The sequence below is a fragment of the Cavia porcellus genome, unplaced genomic scaffold (genome assembly GCF_034190915.1).
Source record: "Cavia porcellus strain 051 isolate PalLab524CR breed Dunkin Hartley unplaced genomic scaffold, mCavPor4.1 scaffold_33, whole genome shotgun sequence".
Taxonomy (NCBI): Eukaryota; Metazoa; Chordata; class Mammalia; order Rodentia; family Caviidae; genus Cavia; species Cavia porcellus.
In genome coordinates this window covers 24558440-24568128 of record NW_026947516.1, presented here as the reverse complement: position 1 = coordinate 24568128, position 9689 = coordinate 24558440, and the positions used below count along the sequence as shown (strand labels likewise).

Genomic DNA, 9689 nt, shown 5'->3' with positions numbered 1-9689 from the left:
AATTCAGTATAATTCCTTTAAAGCAACAAAAGCACATAGTTTTCTTTTACTACATAATTAGAGAATATAGATGGACATAGCAGGTTATAAAAACTGTACTTAACTAATACATAACATTTAATTTCCCCCCACATAATTTCTTACTCTCTCATTCTGAAACTTTTTATTAAGAAGTACGAACAAGATTAAAAGCTTAGGGATGTTATTTAAGATATGGTGTTCTGGTTGCGTGGCAGAATGTTTCCAGTACTTCTATATGTCTTGAGTGTTATGTATCTTTAAATTGTCCTTAATCTTCCAGTATCCTGGTGCAGCTTTTCAATCTAAACTTTGAAACTCCTTGGGTTTTCCTTGATATTTTCTTGATTTCTTTTCTTCACTCTTTGTTCGTTCAAGAATTTTATATTCTTCTGCCATGCTTTCAAGTTCTTCTGGGATGCTCTGGTTCGTTCTCTTCAGAATGTTAATCAATTCGCTGGCAATCTTTGAATCATTTTTAGTAATTAGGGTTATAGATACGCCACTCTTCCCTGCTCTTCCAGTACGCCCTACTCTGTGCACATATTCTTCAATATTCCTTGGGAAATCATAATTATATACGTGTGTGATGTCATTAACATTGAGGCCGCGGGATGCTAAATCAGTTGCAATCATTAGCTTCACGTCTCCAGTTTTAAATTCCTCTAATGCCTGCTCGCGTTCACCCTGCTCTCTGTTACCATGCAATAGTTGTACAGCTATGCCCTTGATGCCCAAATCACTCGATATGTCATCAGCAATAAGTTTTCTGCTAACAAACACAATGGCTTTGTCTTCTGGTGCCATGTTATGTAAGAATTCTTCAAAATGAAATCGCTTTTCTTCTTCTGTGGTAATAATTATATTTTGCTTCACTGTGTTTACAGCAACAAGATCGAGAGTACCAACATAAACAATCATAGGCTCTTTCAAATAAGATTGGGATAGGTGACGGATAGTTTTTGGCCAAGTAGCACTTGTCATGACTGTCTGTCGATCTGGACGCACATCTGTTAGAATCTTCATTAACTGGGGTTCGAATCCAAGATCCAACATTTTATCTGCCTCATCTATTACCAAATAGGTTATGCTTCTTAGGTTGATGAAGTTATTCACTTGCAAATCATTTAATCTTCCAGGAGTTGCAATAATGATATCTACACCTTTGATAATGTCTTTTATTTGTTCTTTTCTGTTTCTACCACCATATATACAAACACTTTTAAGATCTTTATATGAGTACTTAGAGCATTCACTTTTCACCTGAAGAGCTAATTCTCTAGTTGGTGTAAGGATTAGCATGCCAGGTCCATTCCTTTCTTCTCTAGTTATTGGTTGAGAAATAAGATGAATAAAACCAGGCATTAAATATGACAAAGTCTTGCCTGTTCCAGTCTGAGCAACTCCTATAAGATCCATTCCTTGTAGAATTATTGGCCATGCTTGTGACTGAATTGGTGTTGGCTTTTCAAAACCTGCCTTAATTAAATTTTCCATCAATTCAGAATACTGCTCAAAGACATCTCCAAATTTACAAGTGGGATTAGGAATTGGACGTTTCTCACCTATTTTCAGATCATCACAGATTATGTTGAAATTTTCCTTTCTCCACTTTTCCACTTCCGCTTTGGACATCACACTTGTCTCTTTGGATTCTATGTAAAGATTTTTCTTAATTGGTGGTAAATCTGCCCATTTTCTTTGTTCCCACTCTGAAGTTGCTGCCCGGATCTGATCCCAATCTATAGCTGGTTGAGCTCTCTTAACAGTGGTACTTGTGCTTACTTTTTGTTCATCCTGGTACTGAGATGTGGCATTATCAACAGAGGACTCGGATGTGGCGTTATGAATACTGGATTCTAAATTGTATCTCTCTTGTTTTTTAACAAATGTTTCTATAGCTGCTTTAGCCTTTATTTTCATATAATCGCTACCAAAAATTTTTACTTCAGCTTCTGAGTCCCCACATATGATTTGTATCTTAGTGTTTGTTGTGTACTGAATATCTTTTATGTTTGAACCACCACGACCAATTACAGCACCAACCATACAGTTTTTCAAGCCAAAGCAGAGTGGTGGTCCAAGGAAGTCTGTGGCCCTAGCCCCTAGTTGGTCAGAGGAGCCACTGTCGCTGCCTCTGCCAAGGCTTCGACCTCGGCCTCGGCCTCGGCCTCGACCTCGGCCTCCGCCTTGGCCTCTACTACCATCATCCCTGTCTTCCAGATTCGTTCGAAAGTCTCTAGATTCTGGCTCTGACCCAGTCTGCTCCGGGCTCCCCGACATTGCCCAGTAGTAGCAATGTTGGTCCGGCACAGGAGTCTACATACGGTTGCGAAGTTGATACTTCCGCGACCTGTCTTCCCCAGGCTCTGAACCAGCAGACTGCACTGCCAACTCTTTGTGCTGAGCTGTTGCCACAGCAAATAAAGACGTGTGGCAGGGCTTTGATGGCTTGACCAATCACAGGAGACAGCCAAATATGATGTAAGCAGACCCTTGTGAGGCAAAATTTAAAGAGATATTCACTCAGCGACTAACATGCCCTTCACTTGGACAAACTTAAGAATGATTATTTTATTTTAAAAATATTTTTTAAAACTTACTTTTAAATGATACATGACAATTATACATATTTTGTTCAAATTGGGGTCAGTGTATCTATCTCTTCAAACATAATTTCTTCATTATCAAAAACATTCAAAATATTTTCTTATAGCTTTTTTGAAAGATACTGTGCATAATTTTCACCCATAGTCACCCTAGTGATTACTTGAACATCAGAATTTCTTGTTCCTTTCTTTAAATTCATATCCTCTGACCAATCTCTGTCCAAGTCTTTCTCCTCATTACTCCTTGAGGCTCTTGTAATTGATATTCTACTCTCAGGTCTAGGAGTAAAATCATATAATATTCATGTGCCTTGTTTCAGTTAACATAACAATCTTTTATCCATGTTGTTGCAAAAGGCAGAATTTCATCCTTTTATGGCTGAAGTATAATATATATATATATATATATATATATATATATATATATATATATATCCCACAGTTTCTTTATGTATTCTTTATTTGAGGGAAGCTTTCTTCCTTAATTATTGTTTCCTGAATGCTTTGCTTGAGTTTCTCCAAGTGGATCTGGTCCAGTTTAGATAGAACATTGCAGCAGATCTTCAACTTATACACATTGTTCTTTTTATAAGCCAATTATTTCCATATAAGAAAAAAATTTAAGAATCAACTTGTGTATTCATGAGTCTATTTTGATAAGTTTCTTTTGGAGTAACAACATGTTCTAGATAAATTTATCACTTCCCTGTCCTCTAATATAACTTAAACTACACCATGAACATTCTCTTGGGTGTGCATAAGGATGATATTTTGCCACTGATTGTTTAGCTACATGCTGGTACTTGTTCAGGGAGTTTCTAGATACTCACAGGAATGATGTTTAGAAGATAGAATCCAACCTAAGGTACTTTAAAAGGTATTTGTAATGATTTACCACTTTTGAAAGTGCTTTTCATTTTTTTCTCCTTCCCTGTGGTTTCATAGATTCTCAGATCTTACCACTAGGAGGCTACGTAGAAGTCATTTTTGAGGTACCATGTAGAAGACAATCTGACAGGAATCTGGGCAGGTGGACATCCAGCTTCTAATTAAATAGTCTCAGAGTGAGGAAGCTTAATTCATTTCAGGGATGCCCATTCCATTATTCTGTTATAAGGCAGTTAAATGGTTTTCAAAGGTGGGTCCCTTTTGTTTCCTTAGGTCCTTATTTTGATTTTTGATGGTCTGAAAGCTAGGAACCATTCTCTTATATCTATACCACTGTCAAATTAAAGGATTTCTGTTTATCAGGAAAATATCCTCAGTTTTTGCAACATCTCTTGCTATGACCTAGTTTCTAAGATTCGCACCATCTCCTTTCTCCTTACTACCACTAAGGCTTCTTCCCTGAGCATGACAGTTGTACTAATTCAACTAAAAAACCCTTAACACACAAAGCTACTCACTGTAACATGATGAACATTTAAAATCACTTTTCTCCACCCCTTTTCTTTATTTTTTAACTAAAAATAGACTATATGTTTATTGACATGTATCCCACTAAGCTTGGTCATTTAACATAGCCTAGTAAGTATAATCTAATGGTTATTCTTTGACCCCTCATATTCTTCTCTAGTTTCAAATCTAATAATTTAATATTCATAGCATTTTTTTCTATTTATCCAAAGTTGTTGATTAAAAATTGAACGTGCTTCATTCTAGATGTTAGTGACACATTGGGAGAAATCCTTTCTATGTCAGCACTTTATTGAATGATACTTTTTAAGAATGAAAAATGTTGCTGGTCAAATATGTTTGAGAAATACAACACTGTGTATACTCTGTGTCAAAGTCACATTACACTTTAGATGTCCCAAAATCTCAAGCAATGATATAACAATGAAAAAAATAATTTGTTTAACCTAAAGTTTCTAAAGGAATTTTACAATGGGCCTTTTCGTAAATATTTTTGATAAACCTTTTATTTGGAATAACTTCACATTTACAACAATTGAACAGAAAGTGCAGGAAGGGTTCCTTCATTTTTCTCTTATCCTATCATTTCACATTACCATGACAGATTTGTCAAATATAGGAAATCAGTATCAGTGTGTTACTGTTAACTTAACTTCAGACTTTCTATGACTTGTTTTCCATGAATGCATTTTTATTTTATTTTAAAGAGAAAAAAATAAACAAAATTTCAAAACAGAATAATTAGAGGGTAACAATGCTTAATGCATTGCATATTGTTATCTTCAAATCAGTTATTCAGAGTATAAGCTATCTGCCTTTAGTTGTCTGACCAATACTAGCACAAATCTTTCTCTTCAGTGAACTCCAAGAGATCAGTAGATAGCTATTTTTCCCATTTCACAGTGTTTATTGTACATTTTGGATCTTATTTACTCTTTCAGTTTCTTACTGTAGGGAGACAACAGAATGTTTACACATGCATATTTGATTTATTTAACTTATAAGTATGGTCTCAAGTTGCATTCATTAACCTGTAAAAGTCTTAAGTTTATCCTTCTTTATGACTGAGTGGTACTCCATTACATAAAAATACCGCATCTTTTTTATCCATTCCTTGGTCATTGGGCATTTAGGTTGTTTCCAAGATCTGGCTATTACAAACTGTGCTGCTATAAACATGGGTGCACATATATCATTCTTGTATGATGTCTTTAATTCTTCTGGGAGAATGCCCAGAAGGGGAATACCTGAGTCAAATGGGACCTCCAATCCTAGTTTTCTGAGGAATCTCCACGCTGATATCTAGAGTAGTTGTATCAGTCTACACTCCCACCAACAGTGGAGAAACGTTCCTTTTTCCTGAGAGCATCTCCAGCATTTGTTATTACTTGATTTTTTGATAATAGCCATTCTTTCTGGAGTGAGGTGGAATCTCAGTGTTTTAATTTGCAACTCTTGAATGAACAGTGATGTTGAAATGGTTTTCATATATTTATTTGCCATTTATATTTTTTTCATCTGTAAAGTGCATATTCATCTCAGATGCCCATTTTTGGATTGGATCTTTAAGTTTGGGAGGTCTGATTTTTTGAGTTCTTTGTATGCTCTCTATAGTAATCCTTTGTCTGAGGAACAGCTGACAAATATCTGTGGGTTGACTATTCACTTTGTTAGTGGTTTCTCTTCCTGTGCAAAAGCTTTTTAATAAGATGAGATCCAAGTTGTTAATTCTTTATGATAGTTCCTGTGCAATTGGAGTTTTGTTCATAAAGTCTTTGCCTACACCAATGTCTTTAAGAGTTTTACCTATTCTATCTTCCAACACATTTAATGTTTCTGGTTTTTTTTTTTTTTTCTGTTTCAGAGAAGAGCCTTACTGCCTTTAGTTGTCATGTGCGGTTTGTAAGTCTCAGTCTTTATTGGTTCTCATTACTTTGCCAGTTTTGAGGAATAATGATCAGGTACTTTTTAGAAGGTCATTCACATATATTTTACCTGATTTAATTTCTTGTGATTAGACATAAGTTATAGAATTTGGGGGGAAAAATCACAGAGGTGATGTACCCTTCTCATTATATTTTATTAAGGATATGTTTACCTAATATCAACATGACTCCTCATTAACTTTGATTGTTTGGTTAAATGGTGTTATCCAAATTTTCTCCACTGTAAAATTATTTCTTCCATTTCACATTTTGATTTTTTAGAAGTGAATTACTAAGTCCAGAAAAACTTTGAAGAAACTTACTTATAGGGAATTATTAACATTTTCTACACCTAAGAATAATATGTTTTGTAATACAGTTTGAAAAATCCTGCCCTGGATAAACATGGATTATTTAATGAATCTTTTTCATTTAGTTGTTTCATTAGATATATTCTGAATAAATCACATTGCAACTCATTCACAATTTTTGATGAATGATACTAGGAGTTGCGATGTACGCTCACTATCTTCTAGTTCATTAGGTTTTATGAAAAGGAAATTTGTTCATTCAAATATGGTTTTTATTTAGTGAGGGATTTGTTATGTTTCTCTGTGTTTATGCCTTCATCTTTACTTTTAATCATACATACTATTACAAAATTCTGGAGGCATTGGGAAGTCCAGATATCATCTTGTATTCTTCATTGTAGAGACAAAAAATTGTTTTTCTAATCTTTTTATGGACTTGAACAAGGATATTCAGAATATTTCTAAGAGTGTGAATATAAATCTATTTCTTTGATAAGGGTTTTTACTCTTCTACTATGAAGTGATTTGCCTTCCCTCGTGTTCTTTTATGTGGGTAGTATGGAAGAGTAGAAGAAGTCATGAAAGTGGCATGAGGGAAGGTTACATTTTGGAAAGGAAGATAGTTGTAAAATTTGAGTGCAGAGCAGAACATGTTAAGATGGAACTCATTGTGATGAATTACTGAGATAGCCCAGAACTGACAGGAAGAAGCTTTTTCTAAGTATCGCTAGGTACTCAGAGGTATTGTCCTTTCAGGGTCATTCGTTTCCATCTGTGATTAACCTTATAATTCAAGAAACTGGTTGTCATCTAAACTAAAGGCTAGGGCTGGGGATTTAGCTCAGCGGCATAAGTGCCTGCCTTGCAAGCAGGCAGTTGTGAGTTCGATCCCTGGTACCAATAAAAATGAAAAAGATAAACTAAAGGCTATCGGTATCCCATTCTTTGCTCCAAATATCTCTACCTATTTTATGCCTGAAATATCCTCACTAGATATATACCTTTTGTTTATGGCTTGGTACCTTGTTAACATACTTCTGAAAAAAGAAGACACAAAAATGTGAAATTGTGAAACAGCTGGCTAAGAAGTTCTTAGAGAGCACAGGAAAGCAAAAAAGAGAGAGATTTAGTTTCTTGTAAAAAGTCATTATTATTTTCAAGCAATGTTAGGTATTGTGGTGGAAGCTACCTTCAAAGTAGCACATATTGCTATGATTTTGTGAGTATAGTACCTTTATACAGATATCTGTAGATTCTGAAGTGTGGAGCAGCATAAAAACATTACAGACAAAATAGCCAAGTTCCAATCTCATTCCTTCACTTATTTACTCTGAATCCTGGAGTAGGTTGCAATCTTCTTGTACCATGGTTTTTGTATCTATAAAATGACGTGCTTATACCTATTTTGTGCATGCACACACAGAAGCACACCAAAGCTACACTACTTACTTTCACAATAGGAATATGCAAAATGTCAAAAACCCGTATTACAGGACTAGTGGTTGTGGAGAGAAACAAGTATGGAGGTTTTTAAATGTCCATCCAAGAATTTCCCTGAATGTTTTCTCTGGTTCAAATCAAAATGAAAAGAAAAAAAGCATAATAATGAAATAAACCATTTGAAGCTGGTCATGGTAACACTTTCTTTTATTATCAGCCCTTGAGAGCTTGAGGCAGGAGAATTGCTACAAGTTCAAGGCCAGCCTGGGCTAAAAAACATGTCTGTGTCTCAAAACACAAAACAAAATTTTTTCCATAAATCTAAACTTATTCAATTTGAGCCTTTTAATTCTAACATTATACTTTTCTGTCTTTTATAAAATCTTATTTTAAAATGAAACAAAGATCACAAGACATTTTTAAAAATTCTTTCATAGGACAAGAAAGAATATGAAACTAATGCCAATAGCGAGATTAAGCTTTAAAATGTTACTGGAATGTGAAATGCATGTACTTGTAAGCACTGTTCTAGAATATTAGTATGGTATCAATCCTAATCCCTACTGTTCTGTTTGTTGTTAGGATGTAAAGTGGTAACTAGGTCATGAGGGAGGAGCACTGATGAATGCAGTTATTTTGATCGTATAAAAGAGTCCCAAAAGAGATCCCTCACCCTTTCTGCCATGTGATTTTACAATGTAAATACTGTGAGTAAGACTTAGATCCTCATCAGGCCCTGAGTCAGGTGGTGTCTTGAACTTGGACTCCCCAGCCTCCAGGGCTACGAGAAGGACATTTCTGTTTTTTATAAATCATCCCAGTCTCTGGTATTCTGTTATAGCAGCTTGAAATTAAGATAATTCAAACAAACAGAAGTCAAAAATCTATTAGGTATCAATCATGGTTTCAGACAGCATGGGCTAGAAGGAGGCCAAAGAGAAATTAGTTCTGACCTGTTTCTCCAGAGGTAAGAAATTAAAGATAGAAGGATATAAAAATTTGGGGAGAAGAAATCAATGTGACCTTGGGAAAGAGATCAAGCCAACCTGATGATCTAGGACAGAAGATTCAGGTTAAGACAATAGAAAGGAGAAAAGGAAATATTCAGCAAAATTAAAGAAAAGAATTTTCACATTAATGTGGTAAAAAATTAACAAATTTAGGATGAAGGAGTAATGTGACATTGATTAGGAAAGTACACCCATGTGGAGAAAGGGGAATGCAAGGAAATGGGGTAACATGGGGGTGGATGCTTTGCAGTGGAAATGCAGAAAAAGACACAGAAAGAGAGTGGATCCAAGAAGCAAGTAATATTTAAATGGTACTACATGCCAAACATATAAAATGTATCACCTCATATAATAAGTATAACATCACTGTATTTCCTCCTTCTTTCATGGGAAATTTTAAATAATACATCAAGTTCAGGAATATTTAGGGTAAATGATGTAGCTAAATTTAAAAATGGATCTAACATGTTTAAAGATCCAAGGCCCTTTTTTTTTCTATCACACTCCAGATTTTAGAGAAAAACATATTTGATTTGGTTCCTGATTCAGGAAATGGAATGAAAGAAATGCTTCATCAAAGATGGCTCAATCTCTGTCACAGAGAATCTTGAAACCATTTAATAGAATGGTTAAAGGAGAAGTCATTTACAGGTCAAGAAAAGGAGTATAGCTTGAATTGTGCCCGTGTTGTGATATTTTCTGGACATTTTATGTGAAAATCTCGAATGAGGCTGGTGATTTGGAAGTATAATTCAGATGAGAAAAGAAACAAAGGAAAATCAAAGACAGATTTAAAAACATCTTAAAGTACTTAATAATTCATATGATTGAGTAATAAGAAGAGAGGAAGACAGGTGAAGAAACAAAATTTGAAGAAAATCAGAAGAGAACTGGGCCTGATAGGAAATGAAGCTAGAGAACTTGTGGAAGAGCCTTGGTAAACATTGTAAAACAAAAGGA

General features: G+C 34.9%; 1 protein-coding gene across 1 annotated transcript; it reads right to left on the bottom strand.

The window, feature by feature from the left end:
- Positions 1-317: 317 nt before the first annotated feature.
- Positions 318-2390, bottom strand: Ddx53 (DEAD-box helicase 53). The gene has a single exon (XM_003466423.2). The coding sequence runs from the start codon at positions 2299-2301 to the stop codon at positions 319-321; it is 1983 nt and encodes a 660-aa protein (XP_003466471.2). The 5' UTR covers positions 2302-2390; the 3' UTR covers position 318.
- Positions 2391-9689: the final 7299 nt, after the last annotated feature.

Excerpts from the sequence above, each read along its gene's own strand:
- Ddx53 (XM_003466423.2), bottom strand. The coding sequence starts at position 2,301 with ATGTCGGGGAGCCCGGAGCAGACTGGGTCAGAGCCAGAATCTAGAGAC.